Source organism: Capricornis sumatraensis, chromosome 5 (assembly GCF_032405125.1).
Source record: "Capricornis sumatraensis isolate serow.1 chromosome 5, serow.2, whole genome shotgun sequence".
Classification (NCBI taxonomy): domain Eukaryota; kingdom Metazoa; phylum Chordata; class Mammalia; order Artiodactyla; family Bovidae; genus Capricornis; species Capricornis sumatraensis.
Window position 1 is genome coordinate 57,332,056 of NC_091073.1, and position 24,152 is coordinate 57,356,207.

At 34.6% G+C, this 24,152-nt stretch overlaps 1 protein-coding gene across 2 annotated transcripts in view; it reads left to right on the top strand.

The window, feature by feature from the left end:
- The window catches only part of TFEC (transcription factor EC), a 105,836-nt gene that overhangs the window by 62,718 nt on the left and 18,966 nt on the right, over positions 1-24,152 (top strand). Inside the window, exons 1-3 of one of the 2 annotated variants that reach the window (XM_068973087.1) lie at positions 4,228-4,293; positions 20,269-20,383; positions 23,061-23,117. In XM_068973087.1, coding sequence (XP_068829188.1) covers positions 4,228-4,293; positions 20,269-20,383; positions 23,061-23,117 — 238 coding nt within the window. Of the gene's footprint in view, positions 1-4,227; positions 4,294-20,268; positions 20,384-23,060; positions 23,118-24,152 lie in introns of those variants that run through there. The other variant, XM_068973086.1, reaches the window with a different exon arrangement.

Here is a 24,152-nt window from a genome sequence, read left to right on the forward strand (position 1 = left end):
TCAGACTTAAAAACTTAAAAAAGGAGATTTCCTTTTTTCTTTAGTTCTAGTTAAATCTCTGAGATAATTCTTTTGGGAGCAATTTTTGTCACTTTTCTATCTCTCAGAAAATTTTTCTGGATCTCGGGCCTACCCTAGAGTGACTTAGCAGCAGCAGCAGCCAAAATAAATCATCTAGATTAAGACTGAAACTAGGAGTATAGGAATTGTTACCATAATTCAATAAAAATTATTATTAAAAAAATAATTATTCTTAATGTCTCACCTACTATACCACAGGCACATTGCCAGTTATTTTACATATAATCTCTGGTTGTCATACAGACTGCAAAGTCCAAGGGGCAATCAAGGATTCCCTGGTAGCTCAGATGGTAAAGAATCCACTCACAAGGCAGGAGACTGGGGTTCAGTCAGATCCCCTAGAAAAGGAAATGGCAACTCCCTCCAGTATTCTTGGATGAGAAATTCCAAGTACAGAGGAACCTGGTGGGCTGCAGTCCACGGGGTCTCAAAAGAATCAGACACAACTTAGGGACTAAACAACAACTGGGGCACTCTATTGACTGTGCTATTAGTCACTTTGAAGTTCTTTTGCTGTGACTTAAACAGAAAATCTTGAGTGTCACCTAGCCAAGATTTATCCCAGGACCACTGCATAGAGTAAGATTAACTAAAATGAGTTAACATGAGTTAACTCATATTTTAATTTCTGTTGGTGGAAAGCTTGGAAGCTGCTCTGGGGTAGCTTGGACCACTTATGGTGGTCCTTCAGATTTCCCCAGATTGAATGGAACAGTTCAGGGTTTTCACAGTTCAACTTAGTCCAAGTTTTTCTGACACAGAAATGAATATTGTACGATTAGTGACTAGACTCAGAATAGTTAAGGAGAAGTTACCTCTTAATTTTTATTTAAACAAGAGAGCTAGCTACTTGCCAATTAGTTCTTACTGCAACAATTGTGTAAATTGGACTGAAAAGACCCAAAGTGCAAGAAACCTTCAGCCAAGTCAGCTGTGCTTTCATCAACACCAAACCTCTCAGTTTCTCAGTCTTCTTGGGGTCAATGGTATTTCTCCCCTCACTATCCAGCCATCCTTCACATGATGATATCCCAGATCTCATTGTGTATTTTTCTATTCTATAGCATTTTTCTTTCATATTTTTTGACCATTATGTTCCATTTTTTTTTCAGTGCACCTAGTCTAATTTCTTACTTCAACAATTGCTCAAGCTTGTGGAGACTCCAAGTTAATTGACTCTATCACTCTTTTCAGTAGCTATTATTTCCCACTCATGACATTTTGAAAATTTCTTCCTTAACCTATTCTTGGTTAAGCACTATAACCATTTCTTTTGCAAACACTCTTAACATATCCCCATTTTTCTTCATTTTCCTTTCCTGACAAAAGCCCAACCCTGGCTAAACTTATTTTTCATCTTATTCCACATCTTTACCTGAGCAGCAGAATGAATAAAATTTCACTACATTGCTCATAGTACTCACCTCCAATACATCACCAAAATTTCATAGGGGCTTTCATTACTACCAGACAATATTACAGCTATACCTTGGTTAAAATTCTCATTAATGAGACAACATTAATCTACTTTCTCTTCTCAAATCTCCACCATTCTCCATATGCTAGCTGATTTCTCTATCACAACATATTTCAGAGAGAAAATATATAAAATCAGATTAGGACTTACTTTTTAACTTTGTATCACAAATTCTACAAAACCACCAGTATCTGTTTTGATTTTCTCTGCCATCCCTTCTATTTGAATCGAATTGGCCCAGCTCGCAACCTAAAGCTGGTCCAACTACTTGTGTCCTACATCCCACTAATTCTTACCTTTGCAAATACTTCCCTCTTTAAATACCAGCTCCTCCTATATCATTAGTCTATTATGATGTATTGGATTACAAATATCAGCATTACACTTGCCTTTATTAAGATTCCTCAAAAATAAACCAAATCAAAGGATTGCCTGTGAATACAGTTCCTCTCTGGCTACCACACTATTTCATGATTCCACTACCTCCCTCCCAAATGGCTCTGCTTCCATTTTCACCCTGATTGCATTTCCTCACCTCCCCTTCTCTACTGTCCAGTACAGCTATGTCCCTGGTAATTCCAAAAGAGCTCTTAAAACCAACCAATGCTGAAGCCAATAGTAAATTCTCCATTCTCACCAACCTTGATTTCTTTGTGGCCTTTGCCATGTTTGACCACTCTCTCCTTCTTGAAGTATTAACTGGGATTCTGTGGCACCGTATTTTTTGCCTTTTCATCCACCTTGCTGGTTCTTTCTCTTCTAATAGGCTTTTAGATGCTAAAGTGCGCCTAGGCTCAGAATTTAATCTTCTTTTCTCGTGTACCTGTATGTTCCATCGGTAATCTCAACCCTTCTCTGGCCTAGCTCTCTCCCCTAATGCTAGATTCACATGACTTACTACTACCCTAACATCTTTTGTTCTTCCAACAGAGATCTCAAACAATACGACTGAAAAGAAGTTTTTGTTCCCCTCCCTACCTATCTAGAACTACCCTCCCTCAAAAAAAGTCATCCTTCTTCATTCTCTTACTCCCACATCCCCACATTTATCACTATGCTGTTCTAATCAGGATCCAAGATTTCCTGAATCTCACAACTTAGCAGCTGTTCTACTGAAACACTTTTCCAGGCTAACATCGTCTCTTACTTGAATGTCAGAAACTGACTCCAACCTGATTTCTCTGCTACTTCTGACCCCTGTACAGCTGTGGATCACACAGCAGCCAGAATGATCTTCACACAGCAAAAATCAGATCCTGTTTCTCCTTGCTTAACTTTTTGCTAACTTCCTGAAATCCTCAGAGTATAACCAAGACACTTCATAGTCAGCACTTCCTTTTAACTTTAGGCCCTGGTCTTGATAGCCTTTTTCCTGCTCACTGAATGTGACATGCATGTTATCATTTTAGGACTGTTGAACTTCCTTTTTTAGGCTTGGAATGGTTTTGTCCCAGATCTTTGGATGACTGTCTTTTTATGCCTCAGATCTTTAGTCAATATCAACTTGTCAGAGAGGCCTTCCGCAATAACCCAAGCAGAAAGACCCCATCCCACACATCCTACATCAGTATCTTATTTAATTCCCTCTGATGGTTAGTATTAGAGTTACAAAAATTATTTGGTTTATTATATTATTTACCCATTTATTGTCTATTCCCACCCCTAGAATGTGAACTCCTTGAAGTTGGTGATTTTGTCTGCCTTATTCATTGCTGTGTCCCTAAAGCTGAGAAAGTAATCTGTTCATTAGTTTATTCGCAGCACCCAGTATAATGCCTAGCAAATGATAGGTGCTCAGCAAATACACATGAAATAAATATTTTAAAATTCACACATAATATTTTTAAAAGTTGTTTCCATTATGCATTACCATTCAGAAATTTTTTTAATGGGCATAAGCAGCAATAAGGATAACAGTAGTAATGATAGTTACTATGCCTTGGGTACTTGCTGTGGGACAAGAATTGTATAAAATATTTTTCATGAAAATTTAATTACTACAACAAACATGTGAGATAGAAACTATTACCTATTAGCATTTTGCAAATAAGAAAAGAGGCTTAGAGAAGTTCAGTAACTGACTCAAGCTCATACAGTTAGTGAATGCCAGGGTAGGGGTTTGAATCCAATCCTGTATGATACCAGATGCAATAATCTTACCCACTCTGCTGCACTAGTAGCTTCAGAAGAAGTCATTTCATAGAACTGTAAGAATCTTAGGATCTGAAGGGACCTTAGCCTGATCTGACCCTCTGCCACATTCCAGCGAAAGAATTGTTAGCTTCTGAGTTTAAACCTGTCTCTCTATAACTTCTACCCTTTGGTCTTCATTTCACCTCTTCCTTTCAAAGATGGTTGTGCATAGTAACTTATTTATTTTATCATAGATGGGTATTTTTCAATCATAGCTTTGTAAATGCTGGTGGCACTTGGCAATCTCAGTAAACTATTATAGTTCAAGACTATTTCAGAGACAGAGATTGAGTAAATATTAACAACCCCCTGTGCTTGGTTGGAACTTGAAAGGACTGCGTAACACCAGCAAGCAAGCTTTTGTCAATCACAGTCTAGACCAGATTAGACTTAAAGTCCAAGGAAGAACCAAAGTTCACCTTAGAAGTTTCTGCATAGCTCTCCCAGTTATTGTTTGCAAGTGTAAGGAAAAGAAAATGATGAAGGAGAAAGAGAAAACCATTGCTATTGTGAAGGTTATAGACACTTCAAAGTTAAAACTGGTGAGCAAGTGCATTTTGGAATTCTTTCACTGTTTGGAGATGAAACCACCTTAAATACTGAATTTAAACTTTATAAACTAGTAGTCAATAAAATAAGGTATGTAGAAGTTGAGCTTTGAAAGTGTAATTTATAATCTGCTGTATTGATAAGCTTGTTTCCTTACAAGATAGTTTTTTAATGCTCTGGCTATAGTAAAAATATTTTGTAGTCTAGTTAAAAATTGTTTAAAATGCTCTTTTATTTGAACTTTTTTTTCAAAAAGTAAGGGCTCCATTAATTATGTGTTGTAGTGTTTACATTAAATTACTATTCTCATTAATTTAGTACTAAGTAGATTATGTATATATATAAAAAATAGATTTCCTATACATAAGAAATATATGATGCAAAAGCAGTTTCTGCGTTACCATTCTCTGTTTTGTATTTTATCTTTTCTATTTGTGTTTTGAGCCAGCTGGTCAAGGACAGGAATCTCCCACTCCCGCCCAACAGATTATTTTTATTCACTTATAATAGAACAAAAAAATAATAACTCAGTGGGACTTCTCTTTTCAATGTTTATCATTCAAACCTCATAGCCCTGCTTCAACAAAGAAAATAAAGTCAGAGAAAGATCAATTGTGAGTGTCCTAAAACTGGAAAAATCTAGTTTACCATGTTTAAATGAATAAACACACAAAAGGAAATAAAATAATCTTTGAAGTGCCAGTTTTTATGTGGGCTTACATTGTGTGATATATATGGTCCTACAGTGCTCACTCTTTATTCCTGAAGTTTATCTTCTTTCTATGCCTACAGTTATTCTATCTAATAGTCTAATGATCAGTTTTGCCATTTTGCATTCACAATAAATGTCTTCAGAGAAAAGCAAAATAGGGAATACAAACAACTTAAAATTTCCCCTCACTTTCCCATGAAACCCCACTAAATATTTGATATAGATATAGAAATATAGATATCACACATACACATCTATGTATGGGTTTATAAGTTTTTTTCTTTTTGTATTTATTCTGAAAAATTATCTGGAAATAAAATAGGTAAGTATAGAGATGATTTTCTTTCATTTTCTGTATTTATAATAAGATTATCTGGGAGACAGATATGTGATACACACAACATGCACACACACACATATAATATATAAAACATATATGCATATTGTATATGTGTGTGTATATATATGTATCTATACACACACAAATGCACATGTATATATCTCCAGAAAATTATCGGTTTTAGATAAATAATCAATTTTCAGAAACATGATGAGTATATACTATGGTACCCTCTCCCTTGCTGAGTGATTATAAATGAAGAGGGGTGAAACAATAAAAACAAATAAAGTTATTAAATGTGTGGTAAAGTTTTCCACTACTATAGTGTTTTGGTGAAGAAAAATAATAAACCAGGATGCCATAAGGGAGAGTGTTGGAGATGGTTTGAATCTTAAGTTGAGCCTGTAGATTGTATTTTGATATTTAAAGAAGGTATGAGGACATTTGAAGTGCAGAAAATAGCAGTGGCAAAGAATAATACTGAGATAAATATTCTCCAATGGCTTCCAATATTTTGTTTTCAAAATACTTTTTACAATTAAAAATGTTAAGGCAGGGTCCCTTCCACAGTTGGATAGGTAGGAAAGAATCTATCCTCTGTGTTAGACCTAAATTTTAACCCTAAGTCTTCTATTTATTACAATGTATGGTCTTGAGATAATTACTTATTATTTCAGACTTTTAATTATTTATATTTAACATGGGAACTATGAGACTTCACTCATAAATTTGTTATAAAGATTACTTGAAATTCTGCTATTGTTATTACTATGAGACATGCTTAGCTGAATATCAGGCATATAATAAAAACTCAACTATCTATGACTTTGCATATATATGCTATGATAATGCTTGTATTTTATTATCTTTAAAAAATTCTTCATATGTGGATTCATAGGTTCCATTTGACAACATTCTATCCTCTTTCTTCCTCACTCCCACTGGAGTAGAAAATCTATTTTTGGACAGTCTATATATTTGTATGTGGTGATAAGAAATCTTTCAGAACTTGTTAGTAGTAGTAAATAATATTGACTAGATAATGTGGGACCATTGAATGAGGTTTTTGAAAACTAGACATGAGTTTGAGCTTAATATATGAGCTAAAGGGGAGAGACTTAGAGTTCATGCTTTTTGAGCTAGGAGAGATCAGAAAAAAGTTGTGTTTCAAAACATGTTTGTCTGAGAGGAGCATTTGGGAACTAATTGAGAGGAATGCTGGAAGGAAGGACATAATTTAGGCTGAAGGCCTTGAGGATCTTGAGATGTGAGAGTATGGAAGAAAATTTAAACTGACCAATGATTTAATCAGTCAGTACTAAAGAAAATCAACTTTGAAAATTCACTGGAAGGACTGATGCTGAAGCTCCAATACTTTGACCACCTGATGTGAAGGGCCAACTCATTGGAAAAGACCCTGATGCTGGGAAAGGTTGAAAACAAAAGGAGCAAGGGGTGGCAGAGGGTGAGATGATTAGGTAGCATCACCCACTCAATAAACATGAATTTGAGCAAACTCCAGGAGTTAGTGTCTTTTATAGCTCGATTGGTAAAGAATTCGCCTAGAATGCAGGAGACCCCAGTTCAATTCCTGGGTCTGGAAGATCCACTGGAGAAGGGAGCTACCCACTCCCATGTTATTGGGCTTCCCTTGTGGCTCATCTGGTAAATAATCCACCTGCAATGCAGAAGACCTGGGTTTGATCCCTGGGTTGGGAAGATCCCTTGGAGAAGGGAAAGGCTACCCACTCCAGTATTCTGGCCTGGAGAATTCCATGGACTGTAGTCCATGGGGTCACGGATTGGGACACAACTGAGCGACTTTCACTTTTCAGGAGTTAGTGTAGGACAGAGAAGCCTGGTGTGCTGCAGTCCATGGGGTTGCAAAGAGTCAGACACAACTTAGTGACTGAACAACAATGAACAAAATAACTTAAAAGAAAAAAAATATCATAACTAGGTAATCAGTTCAGTTCAGTTCAGTTGCTCAGTCATGTCTGACTCTTTGCAACCCCATGAATCGCAGCACCCAGGCCTCCCTGTCCATCACCAGCTTCCGGAGTTCACTCAGACTCATGTCCATTGAGTCAGTGATGCCATCTAGCCATCTCATCCTCTGTCGTCCCCTTCTCCTCCTGCCCCCAATCCCTCCCAGGAGAGGGAAGAAGCCAAACTGAAAAAAACATATGTGGAATTTAGTCAGATCATATATGTTTTCCTTTATTGTATTTGGCCTGATGAGTGTAAATGGATATATGAACAATTAATTCTCATAGGGAAGTACTGATTTTAAACAGGCAAAGAAATATTTTTCTATAATTGGAAGTTGTTGCCTTCTCACAAACTAGTAATTTTTAAAAAATGGGATTGAATTTTATCAGATAGTTTTTTAAATCTGTTGAGATGATCATATGGTTTCTTTTTCTCTCTTAACATCATAAAATATATTTATGGGAAACCCAATTTGATTATGGCAATTTACCTTGTTTATATTCTCTTGAATTTAAATAAGTAATAATATTTTGCTTAAGATTTATAGTCATGAATAAAATGTTTCTGTAATATTTTTTCTTATAATGTTTTCATATGGTTTCAGTCTCAATGAATTGGAACATATTCTGTCTTGTCTCTATTGTCTGGAAATGTTTATACAAAATTGAGATGGCATGTTTCCTGAAAATGTGACAGTCTTGCCCATAAAACTGTCTAATCCAGATATTTTCTTGCATAATATGTTTAAAGTATTTTTTTATTTCTTCAGTAATCATAAGACTATTCAAGCTTGAGATGCTATTAATTATTATGTAGTCAGTTCTACTAAATAATGTTTTTCTAGAAATTTATGTATTTCACCTAAGCATTCACAGTTATTAGAAAATTATTGTAGGTAATCTCTCATCTTTTTTTTATTATGGTAAAATATGTTTAACATAAAATTTGCCATCCTAAACATTTTAAAGTGTACAATTCAGTGGCATAACATAGATTCACAATGTTGTGCAACCATTATCACTATACACTCACAGAGATTTTTCATTCTTCCAAACAGAAAACATTAAAAAAGTCACCAGTTAAATAATAACTCCCTATTTTCCTTATGTCCAGACTTTAATAACCTTTATTCTCCTTTCTATCTGTATAGATTTGCCTATTCTAGGTATCTCATGTAAGTGGAATCATATATTTGTCCTTTTCTGTCAGCTTATTTCATTTAGCATAATGTTTTCAAGATTCATTAATATCATAACATGTATTAGTACTTCATTTCCTTTTATGGCTGAGTAATATAACATAGTATGTATGGTATATTTCATTCATCCACTATCCACATTTCATTTATCCATTATTCATTCATCTATTGATGGGCATTAGGATTGTTACTACCTTTTGGCTGTTTAATGCTTCTGCGAACATTTGTGTGCAAGTATCTGTTTGAGACTCTACTTTTGACTGTTACTGGTAATATCTAGAGGTGAGAAATTGATAATAAGCTAATTTATGTTTAAATTTTGAAGAACTGTCATACTATTTTCCACAGTGGCTGCACCATTTCACATTCTCAGCAGCAAGGCACAAGGGTAAAACTTTCTCTGCATCCTCACCAAAACTTGTTTTCCTTTCTTTTCATAACAGTCATGTTAATGAGGATAAAGTGGTAAAACATTGTGGGTTTGATTTATATTTCCCTAATGACTAATGATGTTGAGTATATTTCAGTGTCCTTATTGACCGTTTAGAAGTCTTTTTTGGAGAAATGTCTATTTAAATTCTTTGCTCATTTTTTTAAATTGGAATGTTTTTGTTGCCGTTTCTGTGAGTCATTGGAGTTTGTGTAGCTAGATATTAATCTCTTAAAAGATAAATGATTTGCAAATAATCTCTCCCATTTTGTGGGTTTTCCCTTCACTCTCTTGATAGTGTCCTTTAATGTACAAAAGTTTTACATTTTATGAAATCCAGTTTATCTGCTTTTGGTTGTTGCTGTTGCCTGTGATTTTGATATTATACCAAAAAAATCATCACCAAACCAAATTTTTTATGAAGATTTTCCCCTTATCTTTCCTTCTAAGAAAGTTGTAGCCTTAACTCCTATGTTTAAGTTGTTGATCCATTTAGAGTAAATTTTGTTCATGGTCTAAGAGTCCAACTTCCTTCTGCATATGGCTCTCTAGTTTTTTCAAGATTATTTGTTGAAGAATTTGTCCTTTCCCCATTGAATAGCCTTGGTACCCTTATCAAAAATCGTTTGACCATATATTTGAGTAATAATTTATGGACTCTCTATCCCACTCTTTATATGTCTGTCTTTATGTCAGTGCCACCCTATTTTGATTGCAATTGTTTTGTAATAAACATTTTATTTTGAAATATGGAAATTTAAGCCCTCCAACTTTGTTCTTTTCAAGGTAATTTTTACTATTCAGGGTTCCATGAGACTTCATATGAATTTTAGTGTGGGTTTTTATACTTTTGCAAAAACCACTGTTAGGATTTTAATATGGATTGGAGGCATTTGTTGATTGCTCTGGATAGTACTGCCCTTTTACTGGTACTAAGTCTTCTCATCGAAAAAAATGAGATATCTTTCCATTTCTTTATGTCTTCTTTAATTTCTTTAAGCAATGTATTTTTTAGTTTTTGATATATAAGTCTTTTCCTCCTTGGTTAAATTTATTCCCAAGCATTTTATTCTTTTTGATGTTATTGTTCATGAAATTGATTTCTTAATATCCTTTCCAGATTGTTCATTGTTAGTATATAAAGATGCAACATATTTTTGCATGTTGATTTTTTATTCTGCCACTTTGCTGAATTCGTATATTAGCATTCATACTGTTGTGTGTGTATGTGTATGTATGAATCTCATGATTTTCTAAATGTAAGATCATGTCATCTGTGAACAAAGACATTTTTACTTATACCTTTTCAGTTTGGATGACTTTCTTTTCCTTGATTAATTGTTGTGGCTAGGACTTCCAATACTATGTTAAAAAGAAATGGTGAAAGCAGGTATCCCAGTCTTGTTTGTTCCTGATCCTTGAGGAAAAAACATAAATCTAAGTTATACTACGGTTATATCCCTCTTTGATTTAAAATATCATTTGTTTAGTCTTTATTCCTTTAGTTAGTCTTACAAGAGGCCTGTCAAGTTTGCTAACTGAAAAAAACAAAACAAAATTTTGTCTTTTGCATTGTTTTGTTTTTCACTGATTTATGATCTTATATTACTATCTGTTTTACTTGCTTTGGGTTTTTTTTTTATTTTTTTGGCAATTTTTCTGACTTCTTGAAAAATATACTCAGTCTATCAAATTTCAAAACTTTATCTATTTTTTCTCATATTTAAGGGTATAAATTTCCTTCAAAACATTACTTTGCCATATTCCAAAAGTTTCCTTACATGTGTTTTCTGTATCTTTCATTTATTTTTGAATTCCAGTGTGATTTTGTCTTTACTCTTGAATCATTAAAAATTTTCTAAATATTTAGGTAATCAAGGATTCAATGAAATTTTTGAAGTTTTTCATTTTTTTTGTTTCTGTTTTTGGTGATCAATACTTACATATGTTCTGTATGTACTTGGAAAATGTTGTGTTTTCTGTAATTTTTAGATACAGAACTATAAACATGTCTACTAGGACAGGATTTCACTTTTATTATTCAAAACTAGAACATTACTGATTATTTTTGTCTACTTGACCTTTCAAAAATAGGAAGAAATGTCTTAAAATCTTTCATTACTCTGATGGATTTATTCATTTTTCCTTGTAGTTTAAACATTCTGCCTCATATTTGCTTCCCATACTATGTTTCCCTATTGTCTCTACTGTCTGGAAATATTTGTACAAAATTCAGATGGTATGTTTCCTGAAAATGTTACAGTCTTCCCTATTTTATTAGGTATACATCTGCTTATAATTGCTGTGCCTTTCTAGAGAATTGAATTCTTTATTTTTAGATAGTGACTGTCTCTATTCCTAATAATTTTTCTAATTTTAGTCTATTTTCTCTGATATTAATAGAGCTGCATATGCTTCCTATGGTTATAATTTGCTGGGCATATCTTTTCCCATCTTTTAAATTTCAATCTTGTGTGTTCTTTTGTAATGCAGCTGTGTCTCTTGTAAGCTACATAGATCTAAACACTATCTTTTAACTGAACTGTCAAACTTTTAGCTGAGAAATTTGACCTATTTACATTTATTATCACTACTGATATTTTTCACCTGTTTTTCTCATTTTTTAAAAATTATGTATGTCACATATTTTAATATGTTTTTCTTTAGTACTTTTTCCCTTTTTGCCACTTTTACAGTCATTCACTTCCTTACCACTCCAACCCTATCATACTGATATTATCTAGATTTAATATGGATTTATATGGTCATATCAGTTCAGTTCAGTCACTCAGTCATGTCCGACTCTTTGTGACACCATGGACTGCAGCACGCCAGGCCTCACCGTCCATCGCCAGATCCCTGAGTTTAGTCAAACTCATATCCATTGAGTCCATGATGCCATCCAACCATCTCGTTCTCTGTCATCCCCTTCTCCTCCTGCCTTCAATCTTTCCCAGCATCAGGGTCTTTTCCAGTGAGTCAGTTCTTCACATCAGGTGGCCAGAGTATTGGAGTTTCAGCTTCAGCGTCAGTCCTTCCAATGAATATTCAGGACTAATTTCCTTTAGGATGGACTGGTTGGATCTCTTTGCAGTCTAAGGGACTCTCAAAAGTTCTACAACATAATTCAAAAACATCAATTCTTTGGTGCTCAGCTCTCTTTATAGTCCAACTCTCACATCCATACATAACTACTGGAAAAACTATAGCTTTAACTAGACAGACCTTTGTTGGTAATGTCTCTGCTTTTTAATATGCTGTCTAGATTGGTCATAACTTTTCTTCCAAAGAGCAAAGATCTATTAATTTGATGGCTGCAGTCACCATCTGCAGTCATTTTGGAGCCCCCAAAAGTAACATCTGTCACTTTTTCCATTGTTTCCCCATCTATTTGTCTTGAAGTGATGGGACCAGATGCCACGATCTTACTTTTCTGAATGTTGAACTTTAAGCCAACTTTTTCACTCTCCTCTTTCACTTTCATCAAGAAGCTCTTTAGTTCTTCTTCTCTTTCTGCTATAAAGTGAAAGTGAAAGTGAAGTCGCTCAGCCATGTCCGACTCTTTGCGACCCCGTGGACTGTAGCCTACCAGGCTCCTCCATCCATGGGATTTTCCAGGCAAGAATACTGGAGCGGGCTGCCATTTCCTTCTCTAGGAGATCTTCCCAACCCAGGGATTGAACCCGGGTCTCTCACAGTATAAGCAGATGCTTTACCATCTGAGCTACCAGAGAAGTCCAGGGTGGTGTCAACTGCATATCTCAGGTTATTGATATTTCTCCTGGCAATCTTGATTCCAGTTTGTGCTTCATCTAGCCCAGCATTTCTCATGATGTACTCTGCATATAAGTTAAATAAGCAGCGTGACAATATACAGCCTTGATGTACTCCTTTCCCTATTTGGAACCAGTCTGTTGTTCTATGTCCAGTTCTAACTATTGCTTCCTGACCTACACATAGATTTCTCAAGAGGCAGTTCAGGTGGTTATATAGTTTATTTTATTTTTTATCTTGATTCTCCTATTCTCTTTTAGACTATAGCCACTTTACCATGATGTTTAATATTCTATTTATAACATGTTTTATTTATTTATATCATATTTACTTCATCCCAAACTGTCTTCAGTGTTTGTATTTGTGGGTAAGCATTCTTAAGCATTTTATATTTCTCAGAATATTCTATATCATGACCGCACATGTAGATGATATTGGGCTGGATATAAAACTCTGTGTTTTAAGATCTTTTTATTCACTTTCTTTTTTCATTCGTTTTGCTATTTAAAATGTTTATGTTAATAAAATTCTTATTCCTTTGAACATAATCTCTTCTTACTATCATGCGCCTATGTTTTCTCTTTGTCATTGTACATTCCTAAGTTTAACTGTAATGCATCAGGATGTAGGTTTTCCTTCTTTGATATTCTATAGGCCCTTTGATTTTTAAGTCAAAGTGAAACAACACAATAAGACGAGATTAAAGACAATAGTTTCATCTTTGATTTAGTGTTAACTCTGGAATGCATATCTATTCTTTCTTATTTTCTTCCTTACAGTTTTTATTTTTTTTTTCCCTGACTCTCCTAATACCTATCTATATTTTAGTTCTAATAATTCTGTCCTTCATACTAATTAGATTTTATTTTATATGTTTGGTTTCTTGGTCCTTCATCCTTCTGAGAGATTAATTTGGTTTTTATAATTTACTAATTCCTTTATTTCTGTCTCAGTTTATGTATTATGCTATTTTTCCATTTTATGGTTTTCTTCTTTTTTCAGGTATTATATTTTCATGTCTCCTATTTCTTCATGATCATGTTGGCCATTTTTATGTTTACTTGTTCTTATTTTAGATTATTATTGTTGTTGTTTAGTCACTCAGCAGTGTTTGACACTTTTGTGACCCCATGGACTGTGACCCACCAGGTTTCTCTGTTCATCGGATTTCTTAGGCAACAGTACTGCAGTGGGTTGCCATTTCCTTCTCCAGGGAGTCTTCCCAATTTGGGGATCAAACCCACATTTCCTGAACTAGGATGCAGATGCTTTACCACAAAGCCACCAGGGGAGCTCCATTTTAGACTATAAATTATTGCAAACATCATCCTTTATTTCTTTAGAGTATGTATTAGATCAATTTTTAAAACTTGGTTTCATGTAATCTTTTTTTTATTACTAAAACTTTTGCTTTTGATGTTATTTCTAACATTACATTTTGCTTAACTTTTAAAACAATCATTTTTCTTGAATGCTTTGATATTTTGATCTGTAAGCTCATTTTCTTTAGGGAATATTGGCTACTGTGAAAGGTAGTGTTTGTATGGGCAGACCAGATCCCAGTCCATTTCAGTCTCTATGACCTTAGTAGGGAGATGTGAAAAATCCAGGGTAGAGAATTTTCGACACCAGGAATCACTTTTCGTCACTTCTCACTTCAAAACAGTTTCTTAGATCAAGCACTCACTTTTTTCTACAAGAAAGAATTGTCTAAGAAAAGACAAGATATGTTCTACCTTGATGAAAATATTTTATAATAAATTCTTTACTAGGTGTTTTTAAAATTTGTGAGTTATTTCTAATAATTATATTTCCCTATTGCTATGTCAGTGATTTTGCTTTTCTGAAAAAAGTAATGATTTTTAACCAGAATAATAAATATTTCTTTATAAAATATCTATCCAGTTGCCTACTAGTCTGTAAGATAAAGCCAAGACTTAGACTTTAATACCTAAGTAGGAAGCAACAGTTAGAACTGGACATGGAACAACAGACTGGTTCCAACCAGGAAAAGGAGTACGTCAAGGCTGTATATTGTCATCCTGCTTATTTAACTTATATGCGGAGTACATCATGAGAAACACTGGACTGGAAGAAACACAAGCTGGAATCAAGATTGCCAGGAGAAATATCAATAATCTCAGATATGCAGATGACACCACCCTTATGGCAGAAAGTGAAGAGGAACTAAAAAGCCTCTTGATGAAAGTGAAAGAGGAGAGTGAAAAAGTTGGCTTAAAGTTCAACATTCAGAAAATGAAGATCATGGGATCTGGTTCCATCACTTCATGGGAAATAGATGGGGAAACAGTGGAAACAGTGTCAAACTTTATTATTTTGGGCTCCAAAATCACTGCAGATGGTGACTGCAGCCATGAAATTAAAAGACGGTTACTCCTTGGAAGAAAAGTTATGACCAACCTAGACAGCATATTCAAAAGCAGAGACATTACTTTGCCGACTAAGGTCTGTCTAGTCAAGGCTATGGTTTTTCCTGTGGTCATGTATGGATGTGAGAGTTGGACTGTGAAGAGGGCTGAGCGCCGAAGAATTTATGCTTTTGAACTGTGGTGTTGGAGAAGACTCTTGAGAGTCCCTTGAACTGCAAGGAGATCCAACCAGTCCATTCTGAAGGAGATCAGCCCTGGAATTTCTTTAGAAGGAATGATGCTAAAGCTGAAGCTCCAGTACTTTTTCCACCTCATGCAAAGAGTTGACGCATTGGAAAAGACTCTGATGCTGGGAGGGATTGGGGGCAGAAGGAGAAGGGGACGACCGAGGATGAGATGGCTGGATGGCATCATGGACTCGATGGACATGAGTCTGAGTGAATTCTGGGAGATGGTGATGGACAGGGAGGCCTGGCATGCTGCGATTCATGGGATCGCAAAGAGTCAGACACGACTGAGTGACTGAATTGAACTGAACTGAACTGAGATTATAACTTTGGTTTGTAGGCCTTTCCTGATATGTATGTAATCTTTAAATTTTCACTAACATTTTACTCATATCTTTGAATGGAGGAAAGGCTGTTTAGATTATGGGAAATATATTACATATTTTGAAATTGAAACCAATTGTCTAATGATATTTAAAAAGTAACTAGCCATTCACATGAAATAGAGTAGTACCTACAACATAAAATTAAATAGGATATTAATCATTATGCTTCAGGGCATAAATTAGACAATAACACTCTCTTTCAACAACATATGAAATGACTCTAACATGGACATCACCAAATGGTCAGTACTGAAATTAGATTGATTACAGTCTTTGCAGTGGAAGATAGAGAAGTTCTATACCGTCAGTAAAAACAAACTGGGAGCTGACTGTGGCTCAAATCTAGAACTCCTTATTGCAAAATTCAGACTGAAATTTAAGAAAATAGGGAAGACCACTAAGCCATTCAGGTATGAGCTAAATCAAATCTGTTACAATTACACAGTGGAAATTACCAATAAATTCAAGGGATTACATCTGATAGAACAGAGTGCCTGAAGATCTATGGACAGAGGTTTGTAACATTGTATAGGAGACAGTGATCAAAACCATCCCCAAGAAAAAGAAATGCAAAATGGCAAAATGGTTGTCTGATAAGGCTTACAAATAGCTGGGAAAAGAAGACAAGTGAAAGGCAAAGGAGAAAAAGAAAGATATACACATCTGAATGCACACTTTCAAAGAATAGCAAGGAGAGACAAGAAAGCCTTCCTTAGTGATCAATGAAAGAAATAGAGGAAAGCAATTGAATGGGAAAGACTAGAGATCTCTTCAAGAAAATTAGAGATATCAAGGGAATGTTTCATGCCAAGATGGGCACAATAAAGGTATAATAAAGATATGGTAATAAAGAAATAAAGAACAAAGAAATGATATGGACCTAATAGAAGCAGAAGCTATTAAGAAGAGGTAGCAAGAATACACAGAACTATACAAAAGAGATATTAATGATCTAGATAACTACAATGGTGTGATCACTCACCTAGAGCCAGACATCCTGGAGTGGGAAGTCAAGTGGGCCTTAGGAAGCATCACTATGAACAAAGCTAGTGAGGTGATGGAATTCCAGCTGAGCTATTTCAAATCCTAAAAGATGATGCTTTGAAAGTACTGCACTAAATATGCCAACAAATTGGGAAAACTCAGCAGTGGCCATAGGACTGGAAAAGGTCAGTTTTCATTTCAATCTCAAAGAAGGACAATGTCAAAGAATGTTCAAACTACTGCAGAATTGCACTTATTTCATACACTAGCAAAGTAATGCTCAAAATTCTCCAAGCTAGCCTTTCAAAAGTAAGTGAACTGAGAACTTCCATATGTTCAAGCTGAATTTTGAAAAAGCAGAGGAATGAGAGATCAAATTGCCAACTTTCATTGGATCACTGGAGAAAAAGCAAGAGAATTCCAGAAAAACATCTACTTCTGCTTCACTGACTATGCTAAAGCCTTTGACTGTGTGGATCACAACAAATTATGGAAAATTCTTAAGGAGATGGGAATACCAGACCACCTTATCTGCCTCCTGAGAAACCTGTATGCAGTTTAAGAAGTAGCAGTTAGAACTGGACATGGAACAACAAAATTGTTCAAAATTGGGAAAGGAATACATCAAGGCTGTATATTGTCACTTGGTTTATTTAACTTATATGCAGAGTACATCATGCAAAATGCCAGGCTGGATGAAACAGAAGCTGGAATCAAGATTGCAGGGAGAAATATCAATAACCTCATATATGCAGAAGACACTACCTTTATGGCAAGAAGTGAAGAGGAACTAAGTGTCTCTTGAGGAAAGTGAAAGAGGAGAGTGAAAAAGTTGGCTTAAAACTCAATATTCAAAAAACTGAAATTATGGCATCCAGTCTCATCTTTTCATGGCAAATGGAGAAACAATGGAAACAGTAAGAGACTATTTTCTTGGGCTGTAAAATCACTACAGATGGTGACTGCCGCCATGAAATTAGAATACACTTGCTTCTTGGAAAGAAAGTTATGACCAACCTGGACAGTGTATTAAAAAGCAGAGACATTACTTTGCTGACTAAGGTCCATCTAGTCAAAGCTATGGTTTTTCCAGTAGTCGTGTGTTGATGTGAGACTTGGACCATGAAGAAGGCTGAGCACCAAAGAATTATGCTTTTGAACTGTGGTGTTGGAGAAGACTCTTGAGAGTTCCTTGGACTGCAAGAAACCAAACTAATCAATCGGAAAGGAAATCATTCCTGAATGTTTATTGGAAGGACTGATGATGAACCTGAAGCTCCAATGCTTTGGCCACCTGATTCAAAGAAGTGACTCACTGGAAAATATCCTGATACTGGGAAAGATAGAAGGCATGAGGAGAGGGGATGACAAAGGACGAGATGTTTGGATGGCATCACCGACTCAATGGACATGAGTCTGGTCAACTTCAGGACATGGTGAAGGGCAGAAAAGCCTGGCATGCTGCAGTCCACAGGGTTGCTGAGTCAGACACTACTGGAGCAACTGAAGAACAACCGAAGGTCAGGAGAAGATATTAATAGATATGTAATAGACCCACAGTTAAGCAGGATTGAATTCATTATCAGAACTCTAGCCCCATTTCTACAGAAAGATGCATTGGGTATGGTCTGACCAAGTAATATTGACCCAGTGTAATGTTTTAGCTAAGAACCTATCACTTTATTGCTGCAGTGCAAATGTAATATGGCTCCTCTTAAACATTTCTACTGTTTGCTACTGCTGCATTGAATCTATCTGATTTCAAGCTGTTTAGAGAAAAATGCCCTTTTCCTAGTTCTTTCCCCCTTCTTTCTCTCTCACTCCCTGTCTTTTTGTTCAGCATGTCATTATGTTTCTCAAAGACACAGTGCAAATGTACAATTCAGGTTGGTGATGCCTCCACTTATAACCAACAGGGTTTTCAAAAAAGACCTGGAAGCTTTAAAATTCTACATATATAGCTAAATGACTCACATGTTAGGGAAATGTGTGCTTTTAGAATTTGTTTCTAATTGCATTATTCTGATACTTACACTCATCATTTATCCAATTTGATAGGTTTTCTTGTCCCTATTTTTCAGATAAGGAAATTTAGAGGGAATAAATATCTGAGTAGCTCAGTTCTAATATCCAAGATGCAAAAATACACTTTAAAACGATGTTGTTGTTCAGTCGCTCAGTCATATCCAACTGTTTGCAACCCTATGGAATGCAGCACGCCAGACTTCCCTGTCCTTCATTGTTATATAATCAATTAATTTATATAAAATAAAGATGAGGAGTCCTGACAGAGTAAATAATGAAAAGAAACAATATATGAAAACATGCATCTTAACACCATATGCAATCTGTAATGTTCTTGTTGATATGCATATACACTTGTGTATTAGCCTGATTTCCACTGTATTTTCCAAGTATTTTTCCCTCAGAAATATGCAATATTAATCACATAATTTAGTAGATTATTATTCCAGAAACTAATTTTTGTCTTCATGTGTCCTTTCTTCACGATTATTTTCAGTCTGATTTTATAAGTATTAAGAAAATTTCCTTCTGCTTGGAGTTCTACAAAAAATGGGAATAAAAAGAGTTAGAGTCTCCATAATAATCTGAATATAGCTTTGTTTGATAATTTCTTAAAGGAAAGAAAACAGGTACTGCTTATTCGGCTCTTGATTGACTTCCCAGAAATGAAATAAAGATAATTAGAATGGAAATATTTTAAATGTTCAAATCTTGCATTTTAAATGTAGGTTGCTCTGGAATAATAAATATTAACTTGAGTTATGAATATTATTTAAATTTAATTTTCTTAGGAGATCAATCAATAAGCACATTTTCAATAACAATTTTGAATTGTGTATAAAGCATCTTAGCTTTCTGAAAAATTGCTCCCAAGGAGCACTTTAAGAATTGCAGTGTTGCTATCATTAGATATACCCTATATCCACTTGAGGCAAAGCTGTTTTAGACTACTTTTGGTTACCAGCTGGATATTTATAATAATCTAGGACATTAAGTGCACAATGAGAAAAAGTATGCCTTCCAGGAAGGAAAGTTTCTCAATTAACAGTATAAAACACTTCTTGACTGTGAATTGCTGGTAGTACTGATAGTATTAATGTTTCCAAAATATTCAACTATTATGCCTAATTCATGATATGTAATGAATTTTCAAGCTTTACTAATATGTATAGATTTCTGTCTAAAGTGATATTTTTAATCTTATTCATTTATAACCAGGTAATGTGCTGGATCAAACTCCTATAACTTTGTAAATATTAATAAAAATTTTTCTTCAGGAGTGAACTAATTTCTCCTTTTTCTTAAGCACAAATAGCTTTTTTCACATGTCTTATCCACAAGCATTACCCAAAGATTTTACAAAGTTAATGCATATTCATTATTGTTTAAAATTAAAAATGCTATATATTGCAAGTTTCTATTAATGATTGGTCAATTTAAGATAATACAACTAAATATATCAATATTCACCAAAGATTTGATTGAGCTTTTCTACCTTTTTCCTTTAAAGGTATCTGGAAGTATTTTGGATGTGTATAGCGGTGAGCAGGAAATTTCACCAGTTAATATGGGCCTTACAAGTGCTTCTTGTCCAAGTAGTCTACCAATGAAAAGAGAAATTACAGGTAATGTTGCTTTTATAGTTTTCTTAAAAAAAAAACAACAAAAACCAGCTCCGTAAGACATGAGTGACATATAATTCCAATCTAAAGACAACTTTTGAAATATTATCAAAATAGTTATAGTAAGTCTTCTGCGTATGAACCTTCAAATTGCAAACTATCAAAGATGTGAATGTGCGTTTGCATGTTCAGTCATGTAAGTTAGTTCACTTGTCTGGCATACATTGTCACAAGCATGCATACATTGTCACAAGCATGCTTTTGTGTACTTTACTGTAACGTACTATATAGAGGACAGTAGTACAGTATCTTTATTTCAAGTCCAGGATGTCTGAAAGCAAGTGTAAAAGCAATGTGATTTAGCTGGTACTGCTAAGAATTGCCAGTTATTGTACTGTACTACTGTATTTTCCAAGGTGCTATACTATAAGATTAAAAATGTTTTATTTTTTGTGTGTATTATTTGTGTGAAAAGTATTATTAAACTATTACAGTACAGTACTATATGGCTGATTGTGTTAGTTGGTTACCTAGGCTAAAAAAGCAAATTGGACTTTTGAATGCATACTTGGAAAGGAACTCATTCATAGGTAGGAGACTTACTGTAGTTAAAATGGGAAACATTTCAAGAGTAAATCCACCTTTTTTTTCTTGATAACAACCCAGCAACAAGTTAGTATAACTTACAGTTCAACTCAGTGATTTTAGGAATTGGACAAATACAAATAGACACATGTAACCTCTAGTCATATGTATACAACAGTTTGACTAAGTTCCACTTTCACTTTGGGCTTCATGGTGGATCAGACGGTAAAGAGTCTACCTGCAGTGTGGGAGACTCAGGTTCGATCGCTGGGTCAGGAAGATCCCCTGGAGAATGAAATGGCAACCCACTTCAGTGTTCTTGCCTGGAAAATCCCACGGATGGAGAAGCCTGGCAGACTACAGTCCATGGGGTCGCAAAGAGTTGGATATGACTGAACGACTTAACTTAGCTAACTTTCACTTAATATAGATTAATTTTGATATTGCAAATATTTAATTTATTAGCATGTTTGCAAAATAACAGATTAATAGATTAGGAAACAATAGATTTTCCTCTTTTCAACTTGTTTCACAGATTTCAATGATTCACATTTAACTTTCTCAAGTGTGTAAAACTCCCTCTATTTTCAGTAATAAATTTCAAAATTGTTACAACTTAAAGGAATTACAGGGGCGCTTTCAAGTTAATTCAATAGGTAGGTGAGGAAATAGTCAGAGGAGTTATTTCCCAATGGTACACATCTGATTATAAGCAGAAGTCGATCAAAATAAGGATCTCTTGACTTACAAGTCTAGTGTTAGTTTCTCCATAAAATAAAATAAAATTTAATAGAAATTTCTGTAACATGTTTTTAGTTCAGCATTCAAACATTTATCTTTAAATATTTTTCTTTAGTTAATATCAGCGTTTTTAATAAATACAATATTTCTATTCTTGGAATCTAACAAATGACTCAAAAATATCTATGCATTCAAATTATTTAGAGTAAAATTAATTAATTTAATCTTAAATAATCAAAATTTAATAAATATATTTTTATATTTCTATTTTAAAACTAGAATAATTCAAAGAACATTGTATTAATTATCTATTGCTATATAACAAAGTACCCCAAACTTAACAGGTTGAAGTAATAAATATTAATTATCTCATACAATCCCTATATTTCAGAAATCCAGGGGTGATTTATAAAATTGCTTCTAGCTCAGAGCCTTGCATAAGGTTGCAGTCAAGATATTGGCCAGAGATACAGATATTTGCCACTTGACAGGCTGGAGAATGCACTCCCAAGATGGTTCACTCACACATCTTCCTAGTCAGTGCTGCTTGGTTCTTTACCATGTAGAACTCTCCATGGGGCTGCTCAAGTGTCTTCATGATCTGACAAGTAGTGATTCAAGGAATACCCAAGGGGGAAGCTGAAAATGTCCTTTATGATGTAGTCTTGAAAGCCACACTAATCATTTTCACAATATTATATCAGTTTCACAGATCAATCCTATTCAGTATGGAAGGGAACCATCAAAAGTATGACTGTCATGAATGAGAATCATGGTGGGCCATTTTGGAGTCTGACTATCACAAGTGCTTACAACCACATAGTACATAAAGTGTCTGTCACTTAAAGTATGGATTTGTTTGATAGGTATTTGAGAAATGTAGTTAGTTCCAATTCTTTGAATTTAGAAGTCATAATTATTTATAAAAAATGAAGGTTGTGAAAATTTAGATTGAAATAATTTTGAATAATCTTAAAGTTCTGAGAATAATTATAATAAAATGATTAAGAAGGTTAATATTTACTGTATGCTCTACTTCTTTTAATCATAACAATGATATTTAGTAAATATCATACCAACTTCACAGATGAGAACTTAGGTAGAGACCCCAAGGCTACTAAATGGAGGGCCAGAATACAAATTCAGGTTTTACTATTTAAATCCCATAGGTTTTGCCACTGCCTTCTTACTAATATGTTGTTTCAAATTTCTAAATATTTGCAAAAATTTTTGTTATATCACTTGGAGTAAGTAATATTATATTTTCACTTGTATTTCTGATTTTTTTTTTTTTTGACTGGAAGGATTGCAAGGTAGAAATAAGTACTGTTTCAATTATTTTCCTTTTGATCAGAAACAGATACTCGAGCTTTGGCCAAGGAGAGACAAAAAAAGGACAACCACAACCTCAGTGAGTATATTTTCTTTTTTCTAAGCAAAATGAATCAATGCAAGGGGAAATGCAAGGAGGTTAAAATATGTGGTGTTTTATTGTCGTCCATATATATTTTGAAGTCAGATGACCAAAATTAAGTGTACACGCTCATTAGTAGAGCTATTTTGGGGCAATTTAGACAATGCAAACTCTCAGAAAAGTGAGAAATTTTTATGAAGTGAAACATCTCAAGTTCTCTCCTTGATCATTTTCTCTCTCTGAAGAAGAATACTAATGAGGGAGATGAGTGCACTGATTACATTTGAACTCAATTGATTCCAAAGTTTAAAGAGATAAAAGTGACTTTAGAAAAAGGACGCCATTCAGCCAAAAGTCACACCAAACCCATAGACACCTCAAAACTCACTACTGGACACTTCATTGCACTCTAGAGAGAAGAGATCCAGCTCCACCCCCCAGAACAGTGACACAAGCTTCTCTAACTGGGAAACCTTGACAAGCCACTAGTCCAACCCCACCCACAGGGAGCAACCTTCACAATAAAGGGAACCACAAACTTCCAGCATAAAGAAAGTCCACCCCAAACACAGCAATCTAAACAAAATGAAAAGGCAGAGAAATATTCAGCAGGTAAAGAAGCATGATAAATGCCCACCAAACCAAACCAAAGAGGAAGAGATAGGGAATCTACCTGAAAAATAATTGAGAATAGTGATAGTAAAGATGATTCAAAATGTTGAAAACAAAATGGAGTTACAGATAAATAGACTGGAGATAAGGATTGAGAAGATGCAAGAAAGGTTTAATAAGGACCTAGAATAAATAAAGAAGAGTAAGTCAATAATGAATAATGCAATAATTGAGATCAAAAGCACTCTGGAGGGAACCAACAGTAGAATAACTGAGGTAGCTGATAAGTGAGGTGAAAGATAGAATGGTGGAAGTAACTGAAGCAGAGAGGAAAAAAGAAAAAAAGAATTAAAAGAAATGAGGACAACCTCAGAGACCTCTGGGACAATATTAAATGCCCCAACATTTGAATCATAGGAG